The sequence below is a fragment of the Kryptolebias marmoratus genome, linkage group LG24 (genome assembly GCF_001649575.2).
Source record: "Kryptolebias marmoratus isolate JLee-2015 linkage group LG24, ASM164957v2, whole genome shotgun sequence".
NCBI classification, from domain to species: Eukaryota; Metazoa; Chordata; class Actinopteri; order Cyprinodontiformes; family Rivulidae; genus Kryptolebias; species Kryptolebias marmoratus.
In genome coordinates, this window is record NC_051453.1 from 18,745,419 (window position 1) to 18,769,999 (window position 24,581).

At 40.0% G+C, this 24,581-nt stretch overlaps 2 protein-coding genes and 1 long non-coding RNA gene across 14 annotated transcripts in view; 1 reads left to right on the top strand and 2 right to left on the bottom strand.

Annotated features, from left to right (window-relative positions):
* Window positions 1-3,271, bottom strand: LOC108240181 (retinoschisin). Its single transcript, XM_017423421.3, has 6 exons — window positions 2,156-3,271; window positions 1,829-1,854; window positions 1,544-1,742; window positions 803-944; window positions 517-712; window positions 1-380 (listed from the first exon to the last, which is right to left on the bottom strand). The coding sequence occupies exons 1-6, from the start codon at window positions 2,208-2,210 to the stop codon at window positions 228-230; spliced, it is 771 nt and encodes a 256-aa protein (XP_017278910.1). The 5' UTR covers window positions 2,211-3,271; the 3' UTR covers window positions 1-227.
* On the top strand, window positions 3,190-22,317 carry LOC108240201 (adaptor related protein complex 1 subunit sigma 2). 12 transcript variants are annotated; one of them, XR_005232818.1, is made up of 6 exons: window positions 3,941-4,146; window positions 6,799-6,907; window positions 7,040-7,177; window positions 8,980-9,010; window positions 13,989-18,757; window positions 19,621-22,317. XR_005232818.1 is itself a non-coding variant. In XM_017423474.3 (6 exons), exons 1-5 carry the CDS (start codon window positions 3,968-3,970, stop codon window positions 14,039-14,041), a joined length of 510 nt encoding a protein of 169 aa, XP_017278963.2. In that variant the 5' UTR covers window positions 3,941-3,967; the 3' UTR covers window positions 14,042-14,051; window positions 15,384-22,312. The 12 variants fall into 12 exon arrangements, 11 of the variants coding, with proteins under 11 accessions (XP_037830159.1, XP_037830160.1, XP_037830158.1 ...); XM_017423474.3 differs by having other exon boundaries at window positions 13,989-14,051; window positions 15,384-22,312; XM_037974231.1 differs by lacking the exons at window positions 8,980-9,010; window positions 13,989-18,757; window positions 19,621-22,317 and adding exons at window positions 3,190-3,249; window positions 9,580-10,185 and having other exon boundaries at window positions 3,968-4,146.
* LOC119616785 overlaps window positions 21,456-24,581 on the bottom strand; it is an 8,577-nt gene continuing 5,451 nt past the window's right edge. The window contains exon 2 of the long non-coding RNA XR_005232819.1: window positions 21,456-23,778. This is a non-coding gene — a long non-coding RNA (uncharacterized LOC119616785). The remainder of the gene's footprint in view (window positions 23,779-24,581) is intronic.

Here is a 24,581-nt window from a genome sequence, read left to right on the forward strand (position 1 = left end):
TTGTTTTTACTCCTTTAGCTTTATTGAGGGTGACAAGCCTTCAAAATACTTTTTATAACCTATAGTTTTCTCAGAACCTCACCAAAGACGGATGTTCAAGGTCGTTTGTAAGATAATGGATCTCTCAGATCTGGAACAAAGCTCCCCTTTTCCTTGGCAAGCGGCAAGTTGGTTGGGGAAGGGTAGATGGTGAGGAGAAAAAAAAGCGGGTCGAGTTCACTTCAACTTCAGGTGCACTTGTTCATGCACATCAGCAGCTCCATCCTGATGGCGATGCGAGTGTGCCAGCCCAGCGGCAGCAGGCGGATGTAACGAGCTACGACGGGTGGGCGCAGCAGGTTCTGCACAGTGGAGGAGCGATCGGAGTTCCCATAGAAGACCTGGGTTGAAAAATAAAGCACAGCAGACGAACCAAGGTTTGGGAGTTAATTGTAAGTTAAAGATGGGGAGTGTGTGTTCTTTTTATTAAAATCTAAACGTCACTTCCATAATCCAACTCCATTTTAGTGTACCTACCCTGTTGTTTCCTGTTTGGTCTTTGTAATAGACCCAGTTGAGTGTTTCCACAGTGCGGTACTGGATGCTGTACTTGGTGATCCACTCGTCTGCATCACAGCGGCCCTGGGTGAGAATGCCAGACACCACTCTCACCTCCTTCAGGTCGATCTGGATCCACTGGTGCTGGTCGTTGAATTTGGACAGCCATGCACACCTAACAGTAATGCATTTGCATACTGTATGTTTTGTTTTCCACAAATTGCGAGATGTGATCTGGACAAGAGAACCAGCTGAAATGCCTCACCCAAATCCTTGGTTGTTGAGGCGAGCCTTGTTAGGGGTCCAGGAGGAGTACCAGCCAGTGTACTGGTCCTGATTGGAGCTGCTGATCTGGTCCGAGGACACAAAACCTGATTCGAAACCCAGGGCTCTGTGGTACGGACATTCTATGTGGGGGACAATATAAGTTTTAAGACTCCCTAAACAATAAAGAAAATTCAAACACTTAATATGAATTTGACTGAATGAACATGTTTATTTCACATTTCCTCTAAGGACTCTGTACTGACATTATTATGATTGTCTTACAGTGAGCTTTAATATTTGGATGAGTTGCATTAAAAGGCAAGAGAAGATTTGCTTCCATGCTATGGAGTGAGGAGCATGCCCTATTTTGAGTTCCTTAATCTACTCATCACATTCCTACGCAAGTAATAAGATTACCTAAACAGGACAACTTGTCTGATGCAGGTGTTCACTTCCAAACCTCAAACCGATTAGTTCATGGCCCAGTAAGAGTGGCTGAAAAATGTTAAGGTCATGACTTATGGGAATTGCTAATCACTGCAGGGTCTGTGCAGATAAGATAAATGTATACGGGGACACAAAGATCGACCGACAGCTGTGAGATCTATCACACCATCTGTGTCTACAGACATCTGTAAAAATCCACTATCAGTCTCAGCACTGCCAACTTTGACCTTCATGCCCATTTGTTAAATAAAGGACATCCAGCCCTGTTTTATGGCCTCGGTGGAGTTCTTACCTGGCATGCAGTTCAGTGGGTGACCCTGAGGTGGCTGCCATGTCGTTGGGGGGACGTGTGGAATGGAGGCAGGGATACGTGTAGGAGAATTGACAGATTCGCAGTCACACGTGCAGGCTTTGACGTTACGTGTCCATGTCTCGATGAGCTGCTGGTCTTCTTCCTGCAGCTGCTTGTCTACCTGGACCGCCTCCTCTTCCTGGAGGTCGTACAGGGAATCCAAGGTTTGTTCTCGGTATCAGTTATGATCACATTTCAGGCTAATACCGAGGAAAAGTGTCTTACCTCCTGTGCCTGAACAGTGATCAGAGCTGCAAAGATGAAAGAGCAGATGGTAAAGTAAAATGCACAATGTAGAAAACCTTCAGAGACTAGCACTGAAATATTGCAACTATTTCCATAAATTAACAAACATATACATTTTTTATCTACACGTGTGCAAAAGAAGACAATCATTTACCACTTATTGGCCTCTTCGTAATGAAACCGGGTCACATTAATTTTATCTCAGCATCATTTCAATGTTTTGCATCATTACTGAGATTGTTTCGTACTCTGCATCGTGATTCAAAAATATTTTTATTACAGAGAAGCTAAATTATTGTGACTTACTCTGAGGTAGAAGCAGGAGGAACAGCACAGCAGCGCGACGAGCAGTGACCGCCATCTTCTTCTTCACCTGAGCTGGACTGACTGCTGTATGATACCCAACCTTTGTGGGCAGGATTACTGTAATCCTCAGGCTTATTATGGCCTTATCTAATACTCTTTAGTGGCATTTAGACATCTCCATTGGGCAGCTCAGTTGTTCAGCACCTGAACTTCTGTAGCTGTCACCTGAATGGCGAAGAGTGAGAGTCATTCCTGATGACAGTGGTATACAGTGGGTTGGAAAGGTTTCACTCTCCTTTGCAGTCTCTCAATTGCCGTTGCCCTAAAACCTGGGATTTAAAATGAATTTAGGGGATTTGTGTCTTTTAATTTAAACAACATAACTAACACTTTGAAGAATCAGAATATTTTTATTGTAAAAATAAAGAAAAAAATACACAAAACAACAACAAAACGACTGAGCATGCTTAAGTATTGATTCCCTAAAGTCAATACTTTATATAGCCATGTTTTGGGTTCCAACAGCAAGTCTCTTCAGGTACCCCTCTACAGGCACCTCAGCGGTGTGTTCAGGGTCGTCGTCCTGCTCAACGGTGAACCTCTGTCCCAGTCTCAAATCTCTGGAGCACTCCAAGTTCCTGTCAAGAATGTCTCTGTGTTTTGCTCCATTCGACTATCCTTCAACTCTGACCAGTTTCCCAGTCCCTGCCGATACAAAATGTTCCCACAACATGATGCGGCCACCACCATGCTTTACTGTAGGGATGGTATTATCAGCATGATGAGCTGTATTAGGTTTGCACCAGACATGGTGCTGTCCATGATTTTCAAAAATATATATATTCAGGTAATGTTTGTTATGAAGTTTTCATCGTTGCAGCCTCGTGATTGGATTGATGTCTAAACCTACCAATAAGCGTTTGTATTCTAAATCAATGCCTCAAAGGGGCGGGAACTGTTGACATGTTTCAACCAATGAACGACAAAACGAGCGTCTCAGCAGCCAATCAGAAGCTTGATTTCAAGTGGCCGTGTTTCGGGGTGGAAGTGGGCAGCTCTTCTCCTCAGAGCCGAATACAGCGCTGTTATTCATGGTAAGTAGTTATGAGGTGTTTGTTTTTTGGGCGGAGGGAGTGTTGCTTTTATATTAAAATGGGTTGAAACTTTCGGTCGTATGTCGTGTTTCGGACGAGCTAGGTGGTGTGAGGGCATGCTAACATTAGCAGCTGAATAACGGTGTTAGCAGTACTTCCGTTAAAGGTCCGTGTTGTTGATGAAGGTAAGGTGTTTACAGTCATCTTTCTCTGTCTGAACACAATCATTTTTGACAGGGAGAATAGCTTCGTCGCAGGAACTATATTGTTGTTGTTCACGGACAATCTATCCATGTTGTTACTCTTCAAGGACATCATTTCGTTTAACCTGAAGCGAAACAGCATCCTGTTAATCTTTACACTTGAAAGCAGAGCACACATAAACAGCAACTTCTGAGTTCCTATTACTTTCCTGCAGCAGGTTGTCCTTGTTATACCAATTTCCTGGAAGTGCTTGATCTAATTAGGCCAAATTAGTCACGCATTATTTTCTCTTCTCCTGGTTTTGCTGTAATGATTAATTTAATTTGGCACAACTTGTCAGAAGCAGAATGAGTGACTTCATCGTGCTGCACATATCTAGGGATGTGATCTGCTCCTCTGAATGCTCTTTATTTGTTGGTCTCTTTGTGCGGCTGTCTCTAATGTCTCGAACCACCCACCTCTTTCCTCCCATCCCCTCGTTCCCGTCTCTGTTTTTGGCATCTCTTCATTTCAGATGCAGTTCATGCTCCTGTTCAGTCGTCAAGGCAAGCTCCGGCTCCAGAAGTGGTACGTGCCTCTGTCTGACAAGGAGAAAAAAAAGATCACCAGAGAGCTGGTGCAGACGGTCCTGGCTCGGAAGCCCAAAATGTGCAGCTTTCTCGAGTGGAGAGACCTGAAGATTGTGTACAAAAGGTGGGTGGTTGTTAAAAACTTGCTTGAGAGCAAAGTGCTCTCTCAAAGAGGTGGATTATTCTTGTGACTAACTGGGCAGCGGATAGACCCCGTCAGTCAAAGTATGTGGTTCAGCTGAGGACTCGGGGAAAGGCTGAACACTGTGCACTCAGACCACAAGAAGAGAGAGCGTCAAATTCTCCTCATTATATCCTGTTGCTGTGCCAACAGACAAGCAGGCAGATTACTGGAGAATCAGGCTGTCCCAACAGGCACAGATAAAACTAAAGGTCCTGAACCACACAGAAATTGAATTTATGTCTGCACATATACATATTACAACTCTGTTTTTTTTACCAACAATGGTTGAGTGGTTATTTATGAGGGCAAAGCTATTAGGAGTCATTTAAAAGTGGATAAAGCTGCTTATTCTGTTTATGACGTTCGAATATGTATCTTTTTTTTTTCCTCACAAAAAGAAACCATTGGATCAAATTTTTTTGCTTTACTTGAGCCCGATGCTATTTAGACAGGCAACTTTATTGTTTTATCATAGGAAAACCCTTTCAGGATTGTATTTCCCCTGTAGTTGAAATCCAATGATTACATACGCTGTATAAATAGACCATTTTTTTTTCTCACTGTCTGACATTAAATCAGACTAAACCTTTCCTATTAAAGGTCAGTTAGGATTCTTAAAATTATTTCTATTTGTTAATTTTTTTATCGCTTTCTTCAAAATGACAAGTTTACAGACATTTTCTTAGTATTTGGTATCATTGTCTTTAAACTGCATGACTTGGGTCAAACGTTTTGGGTTTCCTCCACAAGCTTCTCTTAATAGTTGGCAGGAATTTTGTCCCATTCCTCCTAACAGAACTGGTGGAACTGAGTCAGGTTTGTTGGCTTTTTAGCTCTGACCACAAATTTTCTATACGACTGAGATCAGGGCTTTGTGATGGCCGCTCCTAAACACTGACTTTGTAACTAATGTGGCAGTATTCTCAGGGTCATTGTCCATTTAAAGACCCATTTGTGCCCACGCTTTAACTTCCTGAGTGATGTCTTGAGATGAACCTGTCGCCTTCCTGAGCGGTGCGATGATGTTTGTTTGAATAGATGAACCTTCAGGCATCTGAAAAATTGTACCCAAGAATGAACCAGAGTTGTGGAGGTCGACAATTCTCTTCCTGATAACTGGGCTGATGTCCTTTAATTTTTCCATGATGCCACACAAAGAAGCAGCATGTTTGAGGTGCATCCATTTGCATCCACAGCTGTGCCTCCAATTAACTCAGATGTTGTCAACTAACCAATCAAAAGCTTCAAAATCCAGGACATCATCATCTGGGCTTTCCCAAATTGTATAAAGGCTTGTGACGTTGAAGAAAGTCATTCTTTCTCTCATTATTCAGGTATTTCACAAGTATAAATATTTTTGGAAATCCTAACTTTTGGTCGGATTTAATGTCAGGCACTGAGAAAAAAATAGTTTTCTCTTTTTATATGGTGTATGTAAACATCTAGCTTCAACTCTTATTTATGATGTAGAAATGAAGCAATATTTTACATTTAGGAAGAGTTACCTAATAAACAGTCACACAGTTGATCAAACTAGTTAAAAGCTGAAATGATTTTGTCCTGTTGAGGAAGCAGCTGGATCTTCGCTCACATTTATTGGCTCCTCGACACTATAAAATGTGAGATTTTGCTCTGGACCAGAACCGGCATGTCAGAAAGTTGGAAATTGTAGCTAAAGAATTTCGATACCTAATGAATTCAGGACCACATTAACCAGTTCACCTCTTGTTGGTGCGTTTCCTGATAAAGGTAAAGTTTTGTGGTTGAAAAGTATTTTCTTCAGTTAAACTTATGAGCTTTCTGTGATGACAAATACTGACCATGCAGCTATATAGGCCTAAAATCCTTAAGCAACTGTATGCCAATAATGCCAAATGGATAAAGGCATCTGATAGATTTCAAACTGCCAGCTGTAACACGAAGATGTATAATATTTTGAAAACCATCCCACTTTGAGTTGCATTTGTTCTAAAGTCCCACTTGTTGTGTGCAATGTTATTATCACAAATGAATGAGGCGGGTATAAAATTAAAATCCATCGTCATGTTTCCTAAATGTGGCTCAGAATGAAATAGATCGTGAAAACATTAGGAATCTAAAGAATCCCTCTAGAAACAGATTGGAGTTTTAGCAAGGAGCTGCCTTCCTGTTTGTTTGAGAAGTGGGTCACTCTTTTTCCGGACGTTCGCCTTAAGTCCACTGCTCGGTCCATTCTGCTGTCCCTCTGGCTCCAAGGGGATCAACTGACCAACTCCTTTATTAGCCAATCATCACATGCTTAAAGAGAGCCTTTGGGATTATCGGGGATAAGGAACCGTGGCAGAATGGGGCTTAACTGATTCAGCATTCTGTTCTGGCCTCTGGTTTTTAATTAATGCTCTGCACACAGTGAGCAGCCGTGCTTAATAATAACAGAGAAGTGCTCTCTCAGCAGCATTTAGGCGAAGAGGGAAACAGTATATCATTTAAAGTTCCTGTCCAAGTTGTGTGTAGAGAGTCGGCTCTCCTTGCAGGGCACTTTGGTCTGGTTGACGTTGCAGTTTGCAGTAAAAGGTGTTTGTTGAGCTGACGTTTGGCTGGCTTGTGTTGCAGGTACGCCAGCCTGTACTTCTGCTGCGCCATAGAGGACCAGGACAACGAGCTCATCACTCTGGAAATCATCCACAGATATGTGGAGCTGCTGGATAAATACTTCGGCAGTGTGCGTTTTGTGTTGTCGTATCTTTTTATTTTTTTTTCATCTACGATTACATTGCTCTTTGTTGCGTTGCAACCTGTTGCCCAGCCTCTGAATACTGTAATAAATTGGATTATTTATATTTGTTTTGAACAGGTTTGTGAGCTAGACATTATTTTCAACTTTGAGAAGGCTTACTTCATTCTAGATGAGTTCTTGTTGGGTGGGGAGGCTCAGGAGACGTCCAAAAAAAACGTCCTGAAGGCCATCGAGCAGGCTGACCTGCTGCAGGAGGTAAGAAATCTAATCCGTTCCTCTGTAAACAGTTTGTTCTGTTGGGTAAGCTTCGCTGTTTTTCTTTACATCTGTAATATACCCTGTTTTTATTCAGCATGTACAGACTTTTTTTCCTTTTTCCAAACAGAGGAATGTAAAATACTAACGTATTTTTACACTACTGCACACATTTTAGTTCAGATTGTTGTGACGATACCCTTGTTTGTTGTGTTTTTTGTGGTGACGGCACAATAAAAACACCTTTTTATTTATTAATACAAAACACTTAGACCTGTAAAAGACCTAAAAAGATAAGTGTTTACTTAAGTATTTATGAACGTGTGTGTTTTGTGGAAGAGGATTGTTCCATTACTTTCATTACTTGTTCAGCTGAAAACGGATTCATTGACTAGATTAGTTTTCGTTATAGACTATCATAAACAGGGACTGCTTGACAACAGACCCTCCCTGAATGTTACCAGCTTTTACTGTGGACCAGCAGAATGAGGAGATGTTTGCATTAGCTGCTTTTACAGACTCTTATTCAGTCATGGGTAAGAGAAAGCCTACCCTCCGTCAGGTCTATGGTTTTAGGTTCAGGACGTAAAAAGAAACAATCTGGTCTTTACCAGGTTCTACAATTATTCAGTTCTTACCACTATGCCATAATTTATTAAACAAAAACAAAGCTATGTGTGGAAAAACCACCGTTAGCGGCAACAGCTCCCGTCCGTCTTTATCACATCATTAAGGAGGAACTTTGGCCTACTCTTCTTTACAACGTTGCTTCGAAACGTTTGTTTTAGTCAAAGGACGAGTTGTTGCACCTAAGCAAGCCAAACACAACATCTCCCCTGTACTTGTGATTTTATTGTTTTGTAACAACAACAACCAAAGCTGTAAGAAAACATCTTGACATTTCAACCCCGGACACACAACTTATACGTGACTGTCAGCTTTTTTTTTACGTAACAAGAGTTTTTAATCAATAGGAAAAAAAACTGAATTGAGCTTTCTGTGCTGAGAACAACTCACATAGTGCATATAAATGTGATTAATCGATTATTAGATGGCGTACTCGACTGAAGTATTTGATAACCGCAGCTTAAGAGAATAGATAGTGGAATAAAATTACAGCTGCACAGAGCTACAACTTTACAGCCGACTGAGTCAGAGATGAAGTTAGGTAATAAAACAATTTTGTAAAGTATAGTAAAACTGCTCAAGTTTAAAGGATTTAGGCCTTGTCCACCAGCAGAATCCGAACAGAGACGATCTGTCCACTGAAGCTCTAAATAGTCTAAATCTGACTATTAGCAGTTGTTTCTCTTACCAGCATATTCCTTTGGGGGGTTTTTTTGTGTTTTTTTTACATATAGTTTTCGATTAACTCTACATTTTTGTGCTAAAATATTTTTTAAAAAGTCCCATTAACAAGGCGGGTTCTCTCTGGCACCATTTTTACCAGGATCCCCTGCTGCCATGGCAGCAAACAGAGAATCAGACATCGTGAAGATGGCATTGCAAGCCATAAATAAATAAATAAATAAATACAATCATGGCTACTTTATCCGCACAACTACTCTGTAAAATTTCCATCCATTCCCAGAATGAATTAACCCTCTGTTTATCGAGGGGAGCAGGTCAGAACTGCTAATACCACGTTCTGTCCTCTAAGGTCTCTCAAATGGCTTTTTCTGATTTTTATTGTCATACTCGTCACTGAGCTTCGTGTGTCCTGTGTGTAGGTTGCTGAATCTTGAATGCGGCTGACATGTTTTTCTCTTTGCCTGTGTATTCTTTACTGTTGTGATTTGCAGAATATAGACTTTCAGATGCGCCTGTTTGCAGGTACAGTCTATGTCACTCCTCCTAAACTCCCCAACTTGTAGATTTAGGTCAGTAGTCTTAGACTGTAGATTCACCAACAACACTAAAAGCTAGCAGGAAAAGAAAAACGCACCAGCAGCAGTTGCTCAGAGGTTTGGACTGTGCCATGAAACCAGGAGCTGCTGGTGTGTTTTTTCTTTTCGTTTTCTCTGCCTAAAGTTGACTTTTTCGCAAAACTGAAATCTCTGATGGCTCCGTATTTTTAGGCACTAACCATCAACTCTGAAACATGACTCAAACCAATGCTTAGATCCTACTAGGTAGTAACCAAGAAATTTTGCTTTGTTAAAGTCCCTTCAGAGCAGGATAATGCTGTAGGTGGAAGTAATCAGAGCTGAAACAAAGCCTTATTATTTCTGAGACCACACAAACATTCATTTCCTACATTTACATTTCACTGAAAGAGGGAACAATCGGAATTGCAAATTAGGAGTGACACAGAGAGTAAAAATTGTACCTTCTAAATAGTCAGACTCAAACTCACAGCAGCAAAGTTTTACTTATTAGATAATTTAAGGTGTCATTTCCAGACCCCCGTGCCGCACCCTGACCTCTCTGGGAGTTTGGACAGTTGGGTGGATACGCTAAAAGATTTCCATCGACCATCATCAGATCAACTACCGGCAATGCACATATTTGTGCATGTGACTTTCATTTTTTGGGGACGTTGATTGTTTTTTTTTTTTTTTTTTGAAGGAGGGAAGGACCGAGCAATCTCTATTCTCTATTCAGCTGTACGTAGCCAAAAGAAAACCAAAAAAAGCCACAAATTACTTTGGTTTTAAAACAAGAAGTTACTAAAAAAAATTGGACAAGAAATAAACCAGATCTGAGCAGCCAGCTCTGGGCTGAAATTAAAAGCTACGGACAAATTTATTACACAGATAACAGACACGAGGAGAGGACGATTATTGTTAGTCAAGTTAGAAACCTTAACCAGCCATGCTTCATTGTTTTGGACAAAATCTTAAAATAACAGTGAATAAACACTGATGGAGAAAATGAGGTTTAAACCCATAAAGCCTGCTGCTCTACCAATCCGATCACACATTGTGCACACGCCCATCTGTGAATCAGTGCACATCTGATAAGTGGCTTTTTTGTGTACCCACAAAAGTATGAGCACAAAGTTAAGTGGCAGAAACTGCAAAAGTAGGCTTTGGTGAAAGTAAGCAGCACCTTTTGAGCGAGAACGTCTAAAATAACAACTGAATCCCAGTTTTATTCCTTAAATAATAAGCCTAAAGTTTTCATCATATGTGTGATTTGGCGTAGCCCCGTTGGGACATGTACTACAGTGTGAAAACCTAAATTTCTAAAACGCATATGTCATTGGAGCTTTTAAGCCATCTAATTCATGGGCTTCCTAAAAGAGAAAACTGAAGCAGAACTAGAGTTCACTGATTAAAAAGGATTAGCAGTATGCGGTATGACAAAGTAGAACATAATACATTAGATCTGATTAGTCAAGCTGATGGTTTGCTGCTTTTGTTTGCTCAACATTCAGTCAGATAGTGCTCCAAAAGGCCAGAGCTAATGAGCTCTCGGATGGGAAATCAGGTCACTGCTGACAGCCCATTAACATCCGCCAAAGAAAAGCGATGTTATTTGGAAAGAAAGGCCAGCACCGGGGGACAGTTTACATAAAGTGTCAAAAAAGAAACGCTGAAAAAGGCCGCTCAGATTTAGCTTTTAGTGACGAAGCGCATAACTTGGGCTCAATATGTCGCCATCAAAAGACTGCAGTGACCCTAAAAGGCTTATGGTAAGTTCTTTGTGAGCTTTTTTTTTTGTTTTTAAGTGGATAATTTTGATGTTTCCTGATATAGAAAGGGGTGAAGTGATCCAAGTTTACCCTGGGAGGAAGAGAGAAAAAGAAGTCTCTGATTGGCTCACTTCTGTATTTATAGAGCCAGAGCGAAGACTGGGGAAGTTTACCAAATGAGGAGATCTTGTAAAGGTTTATCCATTCCTCTGTCCAGGGAATTGGTAACTACTAGACTGGTGCACTCAGTCAGCATGGGTTTCCAGCTTCTATCTGCATGTGTTTCTGTCAGACTGACGACCCTGGTGACTTTGAGTGAAACATACACGGCACACTGTGCGGGTCGTTGCAGGCATGAACTCAAATGAATGCTTGAAACTTCTCTGGATACACACAGTCTCACTGACAGGCAGAATAATCCAACACTTTACAGGTCTGCATTAACTGTTGGCAATTTTACACTTCCTTTTCCTTTAGCTAAAGAAAACATGGAAAGAACAAAATTATTATTTTTAGGCTTTTCTAATTAATACAATACAAAGGAAAATACTAATCTGAAGGGCTATGCTGCCTGTGTGGAGACTGGTCTGAGCTTATACTAACAGCACTGAATGAATTGACTGAATATTGATTTCTGAACAAGCCTTTGAAACAAGCATTCCTCAGTCAAGAGGTAATCACTTTCTTTATGTTTAGTCATGGATTAATATAAAAAGTGCAAGTCTTGATTTGGAAGTATATCGAAGCTATACTATGAAGCAGGCTCAACATATCCACAATATATATTTGATTTAACTAACCCTAAAAGTGGTGTTATGATGCTGGTTAACTCAGTAGGAGTATTTGTGTGTATTTATGTGAAATGGGGAAGAGTTTCATCAAATAATCGTTCATTATTGTAGATCCAAAGATGCCTTTTTTCTGAACTCTTTCAACACATTTAAAAAGCCACAAGGAACAAGCTTTAGAGTTATTCTTTTCTATTTAAGGTCACAGTGTTCCTTTTGGCTGAGGTGTGTCTAATATAGATGCTACTCAGTTAGGCCCTCTTCAACACTAGATGATGATCTTATTTATTCCACAACATATCCGAATGTCTGTGGATTGCGATGAATTTGGCAATCATGATGCTGCTACTCACTTAGTACTCTTCTAAAAGGTTCTAATAGTTAGCAGCACCACATCTACCTTGTTTCCTTCCTCTGACCACGATGAAATTGAGTGTTTCTTGCTTTGCCGCCACAAGGCGAAAGAAGGACAGCTGTTTGTGGCGCATGGAGGCTGAGCCACCAGTAGCGTTGCACTAACTTCCCTGAAGCACTACCTTTGCAGTGCAATAGAATTGTAGCCCAAGTATGGGGTCCGTGTGTTCAAGCCTGCTTCAAATTCTCAACGACCAAGCTACGCCAGCGCGTATGAGCCACACATCGTGGATACGCTGCCACCACAATGATGGAACCCCCCACAACCTCACTACAAAACTCTCCACAACCTTTCATATCCAATAGGGAGCCCACAGTCTTAATATCCACCTGTAGACCTCTCAAAGACCTTGCAAAATCCATCCACGTTCTGGCTGAGTTTTTACATCCCAGCAGGGTTGTCATCCAGTGAGTCTGACCCTCTGTCCAGACATTAATATACAGTATACAGTCCTGCTCACCATTATTGGCACCCCTTCATGATTTGCATAGCTGAGTGAATATCTTCATCATCATTCATTGGTTAATTCATGTCACATGTGTGGAGGCAGTCCATCACAAGTGATCTTTATGTGTGATTTGCAACAGGTGAGCCAAATTGGGTTTTCATATTGATTTGCAGCAAAGGGTGCCAATACCATTGGCATGGTAAAAATTATGTTTTTCTTTGTTTTCCTCATAATGTTTATCTTTTTAAATGTTTTTGATCATTTGCTGTTTTGCATCAAGCACAAGCTATCAGCAATAAAATGTTGTTTCACTTGATGAATTTCCTTCAGTAAATATTCCATTATATGTACTTAAACTTCATGGGTGCCAATAATGGTGAGCAGGACTGTATATGTATTTGATACAACCTGGCTCGTTTGGGCTGCATTGTGAAATAGAGAATGAACACAAGTTGAGTAGCTTCACTTTTTTTTTTTAAATTTATTAAAAATAGCCTTCCAAACAGCCAGCAGCCTCAGTGGTGGTCTGACTCAGACACGACAGGCCTGCCTTAAGGTGAGCCAGTGAAGCCAGTCAGCCATTGCTTGGTCAGCGAGGATGCGGATGGGCATGGCAATATGTTTTTTTTTTTTTTTTTTTATTTGAGTGAAGTGGTCGGTGGGAGTGCTTTTTACATGTGTTGGCCTTTACTACCTCTTCTGGAGGCTTGGTCTGACTGCACCGGTAATACCAGCTAACTGGATCACTCATTGTTGGTTTTGATCTTTTTCTGGCTTAAACACAATAAAAAATTTGTGGACTAGAAGAAATGGAGTTATTATGTGCTCTTATTGAGATTATTTTATCATCAGAACTGCAATCAGATCAAATCTTAAAAAAATAAAAAAATACCTGCGGTGCTGGAGTTCCTGTAAGTGACACAGGAGGAAACGATTTGGCTCACAATGCGCTCGAAGGTGCAGTTTAGTAATCAGGTTACACAGCTGGAACTTTCTGAAGCACAACAGTGTCATAATGGAGTGGTACAGGATAAACAAAATCCAGAAATGGATTGGATCCAAGAACCGCATGGTGAAACAATGCAAGAAGAGCGTTGGGGACTCATTTTGGACCTGCCGCCTTGTGTTCGTAGAGCTCAGAAAGTGCATCGTGCACGAATTACGTGGAAAACATACCACAGCGGATTTAGTGGAGGTGATTTTGATAAGCCTTTAATGAACCCCCCCCCCCTCTCTCTCTGTCTCTCAAAAGCTGACGGGTGCTTTTCTTTACTCTTCTTTTGGAATAATGGAGCCTCTGAAGAGTTGCGGCTCAGCTAGGCTCAGCATAGGAGGCATCAGGGACAAATAGAGCGGAGACGTCCCCATGAACAGGGACATAGCTGTGGAGGTGGTGCAGAGTTATTCTCCTACTCTGCGAGCACGTTCTGTACCAGTGTAGTGTTCTGGGTTGGTAGATTTGACCGCAGAACCCATGGATCGTTCTGTTTGCCTCTGTCCTTATGAAACTCTTTGCCTCACAGGTGTGATGGTCCCAAATATGACATCAGAATCCTCTGGTCTTTTCCAGAATTAGGTCGACTAAGGTGAATACTTTGTGTCTGTGGATATAGGCTGTCTGTACCACTAGAGTCCCGTAGTCTTCTTACTGGGGTTTATATATAACTGTATACAGTCTGTAGCTCAGTTCCTTCTTGTTCCGATTGTTTTTTCTGTTTTCTTTTCCCAGTCCCTACCAGTAGTCACGTCTTTACAGCTGATTAGACACACTTACACTGAAAACGAGTGTTAGTTTTCTCTTTTTGTTTCCATTTATGTGACGTTTGTTATTTATGAAGGCTTATCACAGAAGAAAAAAAATTGAAAAGGAATTTTTTTTGTTTGTTTGTTTCTGAGTTTCAAGATTAAAGTCAAAACGGTCAAAATAGAGTTTCAAGACTCAGCTTGATGAAGTAAACCCCTCTATGCTCCCAAACCCGACTGGGTTTATTATTGATAATTACGCAACCAAGTGTTTTTATGTTAAACTACAAAATAACAACACAAAGCGGTTTATCTGACTTGCTGTGTTTATTACTCACTCAGCAACAGAGCCATCAATGAGCAAAAGTCATAAAACTTATTTCAGTCCTTCACAATAAGAGTCTGAAAAGGTATTGTCTCACTGCACTGCGGGTGTTGGAGATCAGTGTGTGACTAAAAAAAAATTGTGAAAAAATATGCCAAGTTTTTCTTGCAGTCTCACTGAGTTCAGAGCGTTTGCGACCAAATGACCAGTGAGCAGTGCAGCTGCATTTTTTGCGCAGCCACATTTGAAAATCGCAGGCTATTTTTATGTGCACGGCTGGCAAAAGTGCCACACTATTTTCTTACCCGTTCTCTGCACTTCAGCCCACTTAATCTGCTGAAGTACGCTTTGGAAATGACGACGGGCAGATCTGGAACAATTATTAATAATTGAACCACTCGTTTTTTTTCTTAATATTTAGACTTTTTATTCTTGAAACTAGGAAACAAAAAGTCTTCGTCTTAATCTTTTTTATTTCTGTGACCCTAATATGCTGCTGTAGTTATTAGCACTGCATACTACTACGACTTTTCTATTGATAAATGTAAGTTGTGTTAATATGTTTACTTTGAACTCATAGTTGGATAAAACTGAGTGTCACTGTGATTCAGGTCACCGTTTTAAAATGTTCTTTTTTTAACTAATTACTGGGTATTTTAGCACATTTTGCCCCTCTCAAACCTATCATCCAGACATGAGCATGCTCTGAGCCTCTTTGAGGAAACAGGAGAGTAGTTTGTCTGTAAGCGATGCCTTTTGCCTGCTCCTCCGTGTCCTGCATGTCTTGCAGCTGAATGTTACGACTCGACGCGGTCTTGTTTTCTAAGCTGTGTGCATTTCTCTCCCCCAGCCCCGTCATGAATACTTTAATGTGCCTGTGTACTGACTGGCTGCCATCGCTGCTGCTGCTGCTGCTGCTGCTGCTACCCACCCTGCATGCTGAGCTACTCAGTGCCTGGCACCTTTCTTTCTGCTCTGAGCACCTGACATTGTCAATGGTTCGGGGGTGTAACAATAGACTCAGTTTGTTCGATGTGACAATCATGATACAATGTTTTTAAAGAAAACTGCTTGAAATTAAAGTAGGTTTTAACATTAAGGCTGCTTATTTCTAAGAAGAGCGATATAAAGGTCACTGTCATGTTTCTGAGACATGAAAATGTTTTGTAACATGACTTTCATAGTTCTACTGAATTATCTATATTTTCTGTGAACACCTGAACATCTATTTTTATGTTTATGAGTGTTTGTATTGTGTGTCGTCAGGACCCACAACTTTGATCGAGGCAAATTTTTTAATTTGGGCTTAAACACTCGACAGATTGTCTTTGGCTTCAGAAAACACCCTTGGATCAGGATGACACACAAATAAAAGCCTCTGTTTTAAACCTATGACAAATTAGATCAGTGTTATTTTTTTCATGATGGATGTTTTTTTTTTTTGTTTTTTTTCGTGTACCTGTGCTCCTGCCTCTTGCTGTGTGGGAAAAGTCTGCCCCCTGTCGCAGAGACTGCAGCACCCGTGCACAAAAGCCTCTGTGTTTAAGTATTCAGTGCATTTTTCTGAGTAATCTAGGTGTAAATTATTTAAACAAATGTACCTAAAGAATCAGTCGCTTGACATATTTGTGTGAATTCTAGGGTTACTTAAACACAGACTTCAGACTTATGATTTTAATGGAATAGTTTGGCCTTTTTTAAGTGGTGTTCTAAGTAAAAATAAGTAATATCTTACCTGTTGTACAACCACAATTCCAAAAAAGTTGGGACGTTGTATACAATGTCAAATAAAACAAAAATGCAATGACTTGCAAATCTCATAAACCCATATGTTATTCATACTAAACGTATCAAATATTTAATCAAATTTTGTTTATATTTTTTAATAAGGTAATTTTGAATTTCATGGCAGCAAAACATACCAAAAATGTCAGGACAGGGTCATGTTTCCCCTCTGTGGACCACCCCCTCTTCTTCTACCAACAGATTTAGGAGCTGAGGAGAGCAGCTGCAGGAGGTTTTGGAGGGAATCTTTGTCCCGTTCTTGTCTGATGGAGGATTCTAGCTGATCAACAGTCCTGGGTCTTTCTTGTGTTTTTCATTTCATGACGCATCAAATGTTTTCTATTGGTGAGAGGTCTGGACTGCAGGCAGGTCAGTTCAGCTCCTGGACTCTTCTACATGAAGCCCTGCTGCTGCAATGATGCAGTCTGAGGTTTAATGCTGTCTTACTGAAATATGGAAGGCCTTTTCTGAAAGGACATCATATGGATGGGAGCACATGTTCTAAAACCTGTATCTGTATGTGTAAGCTGCCGATGCCGGAGGCACTAATGCACCCCCATACCATCAGAGAGGCAGGCTGTTGAACTGTGCACTGAGAATAGGCTGGATGGTCCCTCTCTTCTATAGTATGGAGGATGTGGCGTCTCTGATTTGTCTGACCACAGAACAGTTCTCCTCTTTGCCTCAGTCCATTTTAAATGAGATTTGGCCCAAAGAAGGCGGCACCTTTTCTGGATGGTGTTCACATCTGGCTTCTTCTTTGCCTGACAGAGCTTTAAACAGCATTTGTGAATATTATGAACTGTAGATGATGGGACATTCAAAGTTATCCCATTTTTTCACTGAGGAACATGTTTTTAGACAGTTTTTCACAGACAGGTGAACCCCTGCCCATCTTTACTTCTCTCTTACTACTCTTTGTATACCCAGTCCTCTTACTAAAACTAATGCCAGTTAACCTATTTAGCTACAAAATGCAAATTTATTCATTTATTTTTAACCTTTTGTTACCCCTGTCCTGACTTTCATGAGATGTGCTGCTGCCATCAAATTGCCATAAAAAAATCTATTCTCTTAGTTTAAACATTTGATATGTTTACTATGTTCCGTTGTGAATAAAATATGGGTTTATGAGATTTGCAAGTCACTGCATTCTGTTTTTAATCCCATTTTAGGGTTGTGGATAGGTCTTTGAACAGCCTCAGTCTAGAGAAATCATTTTATCCTGACAGCACCAACAAGCTAACGTCTGGTTTGAATGCAGCCAAGACCGAAGTGGATTGGACTAGCAGCTTGTCCAAGCTGAACGCTCATATTTACACTTTTACAAAGAACCCCACTTCATAACGGTCCAATCTAGCTTGTCCAAAAATGTATTATTTCTGTTTATTAGTTGCCTCCCAGGTTGTGTTATATTACCTTTAAACATGTGTGGGTAGTGAATGCTAAGTAAGTTTTGTATTTTCTGTTCCTTTCGCTCCTTTTTTGTGGATTTCTGTTGTTGGCCTCGTGCGTTCGACTCATTCTTCTTTCTGTGACGTCTACAAGCTGTCAAAGGTGATTGAAAGGAGAACAAATGTGCTCAGAATGTAGCAAAGGATGGAGGATTTATTCAATTCAGTGTCTGTCTGACTTTAACCTGTTGGTAATGTTTTGAAGAAAATTTGATTATTTTCTGATTAAATGGAGCAGCACACCTTCGAGGTAAGTGGTTTAAGAGGTTAGGCTGAAAGATTTTGCAGTTTGCACAAATTAGAGGAGCATCTTTTTGCTTGGCCATATAAAGATCATGACAAAAAACCTTTTAAACATGCCAGTGGTTTAGCCTTGTTAGTTATTTATTCATTATGAATAATGAATAATTTGCTGTTTTTGACTAAAAATCATGTTTGATGATGTCATTATCCGTATGTCTTATAAAATGAAGTTGTCCCATTTAACCATCATGATGAAATCAGTAATATATCAGTTTTTATAATAAATAAATCATTAATGACTTATTAACCATCGAGCACACTGGTGTCTTCCTTTGTTAACCAATCTGTCTCTGACTTGTAGGGTTTTTTTGTGTTTTATATTCACAATGTGACCCTTTCTGCAGTCCAGGTTAACAAATTAAAATGACGTTTCCTTCAGCTTTGCTCATCTGTCAGAAACAAACTGAACTGTTTTAAGGCTCGGCTGCTTGTCAGATGGAATGTTTAGTTTAAATAAAATGTGGCAGAGGTGTCAGTATATTTATAGCTGATAGCTTTAAAGTCTGGGTTGAGCTTTTTTGTGCTTAAAGTGAAAGAACTTCACAGCAGCCACTCTAGAAATGTGTTGTTTTCTTACTTTTAACATAAAACCTGATTTTTTTATTTTATATTTTTTGGTCTCACTTCTCTGATAAAACGCCTCTCTTTACTTTTGTGCTGAGCCTTGTTTTAGGATGCCAAAGTAAGTGTGTCTTTTTTTCTTTTTGCCTCAAACCGCCACCCGTTTCTGATGATTTCTTGGACAATATGCAGTAGAAGCTAGCGCAGCTCTGTGGAACATAAAAAAAAGTTGTCAAATTGTTAACTTTGAGCCATAGTTGTAATAGCTGATATGGAATATTTCTATTTATGAACAATCAAACACTTGGGGTAAAAAAAAAAAAAAAAAACAAGGGAAAAGTACAGGCCCTGAATCAGAAAGCCAGTAATTATAGTTTTCTGTTTTTATAACCTGAGAAGGACTTATCTTAGTATATTTTGGCCATTTTGAAGAGGGGTTCTGTGGAATGGCTAGTCAATATGCATATACGTGTAATTCTGTGGTTATTTGCCAGAATGAATGGTGACAGCAGCAGTCAGCTGTAACACTTTCAGTGCTGCCTGGAGTCCATTCAGAATATTTATATAAAAAAATAACCACGTAATCTGAAACTGACAGCAAAGTTTTAATAATAGTTGCACACAGGGACTTTAACTTTCCAATATGGGGCCTTTATTATTATTAATATTATTGATTAAAGTAAATAATATGTATTATGAGACTTAATACATTTTTTAAATTTTTTGTTTCCAAACTAAATTTGCACCCTAAGAAAAATCACAATCACACAAGCTTTAGTTTGCTTACAAGACTCCACCAATCTGATTTAACTGGATTAGGAAGTTGAGGAGTCAGTCCTACAGACTGCTCCTTTTTAAGACCGTGTCCGTTTGACTCCGGTGGCATCAGGGCAGATCAGTGTTGTCACAGCGTCTACGTTTGTCCCGTTGTGTTCAGCTCACAAACGCTTCACAGGAGATGTGGTTCTTCTCTCGCTCTCACAGGAAGCAGAGACCCCTCGCAGCGTTCTGGAGGAAATCGGACTCACATAAACACCGTCCTCAGCATCCTCAACCCTTTGTCTGCCAGCTGCTGTGCTGTACATAGCTGATAACTCCACTCCGGGTCGAACACAATCACACACACACGCCTCCGCATTTCTGTTCTGCCCTTTTCTTACCTGTTTTTCTAAACTATGTAGCCCTTCCAATTCATTTTTCCGAAGCTCTTTTGTTGTTCGCAGTGATGACGGTAACTGTTACCCAGGCAGAAATGCAGCAATGTTTCTCTTCAATCGACACCAAGATGCTGTTCTAAATGGATCAGCTTTGTTTCAATTTACGGTTATTTACCCACATCAGAGGAGTGTTTTCTGTCTTATTGAACAATTAATCTTACATAAAGAGAGAATAATAGGAAGTCAAAAGTATTACATCAACAGAACCAAAGAGTAATGTTTCATTTCTAAACAGAATTTTTTTATTGCTGAACTTTGATTACCACAAACTCAGTAACAGCGCCGGTTTTACACAGAACATTTTATGTTTAACGTATAATATACATACACTGTGCACCGCTGAGGTCTGAGTGGCCTAAAGGTTGTATTCTCTCAGATTACAGGCCAATACTACACATACGATTTCCTGTTAGCACATTTAATGAATGCCTTAAACCACTCATTGAATGGATGTTCCGGCCATTTTAAAGTGGGGTTTTGGGTGAAAGGTATGAATGATTGCTATCTTACCTGTTCCAGATAGCTCTTTGAGCGACCCCGAAATTGGAGAAATCGAGTTTAATTCTGATAGGACTGACGAGCCGACGACTAGTCCAAACGCAAGAATCTTTATGACGACCATTACTCAGTAGAAGTTTGGGGTTATTTGCAACTGCTAATGGTGGCGGCAGCTAGTTGAAGCGCTTCTGGTGCAGCCTGAGGCAGCTCTAGTTGGGAGTTTTATAAAAGTTTCTGCTGAAACAACCATTGCATACAAAATTAAAAGCAATGTAAAAGGTTTATATAGTAGAGTTTGCTTGAACTGCTTAAAAATGTTGACGAGTCACAATCTGCTTTGGTCCACATTATCAGCTCGTCAGTTCTGTCCAGACTAGCAGTTCAGAAAGCTTTCAGTCTACAACATGGAGGGCATTAGGTGTTCTTAACTTGAACACAGAACACCACCTCAAAATGGCCTGATTGTGTCTTTAATGCTCATCTTTGGGGAGGGTGGGGGAAGATAATCGTGTTTGTTTACATGTGCATTTTTCAAGGCAACTCGATGTAGCAGGTCAACTCACTGTTTAAAAGTATTGGAGCAGTGAGGCCAGTTCCTTTCCTTTTGCTGCCTGTCGGCTGAAAATGTTCGGGTTTGATGAGACAAGAGCACAGCACTTCAGCTTTTATTTCCAGCTGATTACGTCTGGATCGAATACACGACTTACAAGATTATTTGTAACGGAAGGAACGAACAGACAGACTTCAAATGAATCAAAGTGAATAAAACTTGATATTTAGTTGCAATAACCCTCCACTGTGACCCACTGACATCACCAAACTCTTACGTTTTTCTTTTGTGCAGCTTTTCCAGGCTGTCAGTGCTGCGTCTTTTAGTTCTTTTGTTTTGAAGGGGGTCAGTCCTATCAGTCTCCTCTTTAGCAGATAAAATGCAGCTCTACAGGGTTTAAGTCCAGAGATGGACAGCTAAAGTAAAAGAGTTGGCCTCATCATTCCAATAATTTCAGGGCGGGACGTGTATTTATGGGTTCTGCGCAAAAACTCAAGTTCTTTCTCCTGAATGTTTACAACTGTGATCATTTCTATTTTTCTTTTTGAGAGGAACAAAAGCAAAAACTTGAATATGGATGCTATAGTTAGTGTTACTGATGCTCAATTTAAGTGACGAGATTCTGTGACTTAAGGCTGAATCAGTTTTTTAGCCACACAGCAACAGAAATGTAATAAAGAAGGGAGCGTAAATACTAATGAAATCAAAGCTTTGTTCAGCTTTGTTTGAAGAATCAATAACTATTTGTTCCTGAAAAGCCCTTACTTTAGTTTCCCCCCATATTTATGAGAAGATGTGCATCTACAAAATACCAATTAACAAAGTTTTACCTCTAGCCTTAATGTCATCTGGTGATGGATGTTTAAAAATGGATAAAACAGAGGATCATGTTTACTTTCAATTTCTGTCTCACTTTGTCTCCCTCCCTTTTCATAAATGGTGTTAAAATTTGTGACAAACCTGTTTAATCATACAGAGAAAGTAATTTTACTGTGAGCACCAAGACTTTAAAACTGTAACAGCTGCTGGTGCATTATAGAGTAAATAAACTCACCAATTTACAACTGTGATTAAGAGAAAAAAAATCAAGCAATAGTATTGTAACCTTTCATGGAGTATTATTGTTTTGTGCATTAAAACTGTCATTTTTAGACACTTCATTGAGAAAAAAACGTTTCCTGGATAAAGGGACTGTATAAACATTCTGATGTGACTTTGCATTGTTTTCATTTTGTGTTGTTTTACACCGGACTAGACAACAAATTGCACTCGATGCTGAATTACCTAAACCGTGCTGTTCCCATTTTATTATAACCCCAGATTAAAGCCCTTTTTAATGTTTAACTAAACTGTTTCCCATAGCTCTATGACATTCTGGATTGTGTAAAAAGTGAAATAAAGAGAGCATTCACCACATTGTCTGCTTCGTTTTTACTGTTATGTCTGAAATGTATAAAAGAGAAAAATCCAGTTTTGTTTTTTGACAATGAAGCACCATCATGGTGCAGAAAGATCCAGTCATGAGCAGCTTGTTTCTTCATTCTTTCATTATTTGCTGACAACTCACAGCACAAAGTGAGTGTTGTTTTACATCAGCATTAAAAATGTGTTTCTAAAGTGCTATATCCAAAAGTATTCACTCACCCATCCAAATCACTGAATCCAGGTGTTCCAATCACTTCCGTGACCACAGGTGTATAAAATCAAGCACCTAGGCATGCAGACTGCTTCTACAAACATTTGTGAAAGAATGGGTCGCTCTCAGGAGCTCAGTGAGTTCCACCGTGGTACAGTGATAGGATGCTACCTGTGCAATAAGTCCAGTCCTGAAATGTCCTCGCTACTAAATATTCCACAGTCAGCTGTTATGGTTTTAAAACAAAGTGGAAGTGATTGGGAACGACAACAATTCAGCCACGAAGTGGTAGACTATGTAAAACCACAGTGCGGGCTCAGTGGAGGCTGAGGAGCAAAGAGCACAGAGGTCACCGACGTTCTGCAGAGTCAACAGCTACAGACCTCCAAACTTCATGTGGCCTTCAGATCAGCTGAAGAACAGAGCAGAGAGCTTCATGGAATGGGTTTCCATGGCTGAGCAGCTGAAGCCAAGCCTTCCAACACCAAGTGCAAAGTGTTGCATGCAGTGGAGTAAAGCTCACCCCCTCTAATAAATACTTTGTTTTTTTGGACTTGATGCTTATATTATTAATTTTCTACAAACACAAATGACTCACATGGGCCTCAGGAATTAGAATTAAAAAATGTTTTTGTTTTTTTCACCCCTTGTTTTTACAATAGTTTGTTTTTATTTTTCTCTGTCCTAACATGTAAAAATACCAATAAATGTCAATCATGTTGTGAAGGACCGAGTTAAAACAGGAGGAGTCCCAGGAGATATTAGAAAAATAGAGTTTCTATTATTTTAACCCAACAATTATAACTAACAAAAAAAAAGACAACCTGAGCTCATGAAAGAGGTCAAACAAGACAAAACCGAACTCGGGAAAAAAAGATGCAAACCCTGGCTGCACAAACAAACATAACTGACCTTCCTTAAAAAATGACACACGAGGGTTTACATACTGGCTGATCAGACCAATTAAGACACAATAGGGGTAACTAAACAGAATACAATTACAAACAACACAAAACAAATAACAGTACAGCTAAGTTTGGCTAAACTAAAGACCCAAAAATGAACACCCAAAATATTAAACTTTAAACACTCATATCTACTTAAATACAGAAACTTATCTCAACAAAGAAACTACAAATCCCCCTCGCCAGCAGGAACTAGTGGTGCAGTCCAATTAGCATTTGAACCTGCTGAGCCCTGGCCCCCATCTTTAGTCTGGCAACTCCAAGGCAGGTAAGTACCTGCAAAAACAAACACAAAGTTAATCTTAAGCAACAAATTAAGTTGACATAAACACACGTGTTAACTAAATGGGCACACTAACAAATAGAACAAATGTATCCAAATCAACTAATAAATGTTTTTATTGCAACTAAAATATCATTGTGTTTGTATGAAAGAAAAAATATAAATAAAGTGTATAAAAGGAGTTACTGACTTTAGAGTGTGGCCATAGATTTGGCCATCACACATGTTATTACAAACATTAATTTAATATTATAACAAACCATAGTTTTTGGACCTAAATAAGGGCAGAAATATCTCTTTTGGATTGTAAAGGATGCAGACCCCTGGTCTAAACAAATGAGCATGTTTTCTTAACACTGGCAGACATTCTGACTCCAAGCAGATTCTTTGGACCTGGACTAACCAAAACAGTGATAAACAGGAGACTTTAGTTTTGTTTGCAAGTTTTATGTCTCTACAATAATAGGTATTTTTGCCAAAATAAAATCTTAAGGGTAAGACGCACTGGCGGCGCCAGGGGGGCGCTAGGGGGTGCTATAGCTCCCCCTGGAAAAGTCATAGCACCCCCGTAGCACCCAAGTAAAGGCATAACCGGGGTATGTGTGGGACATGTCCCCCACTTCCCTTATGTATGCCCTATATCCCCCGCACTTTTTTTCCAGCCGTTGCAATTGTTTAATTTGTTGTTAACATGTGGGGATGTGTTTTTCCGAGCCGTCTTTAAACGCACCATGAGCGCTGCGTACTAGAGGCTGACATTTTCTCGGGAATCCCACGGGTCACGGGATTCCCGCAG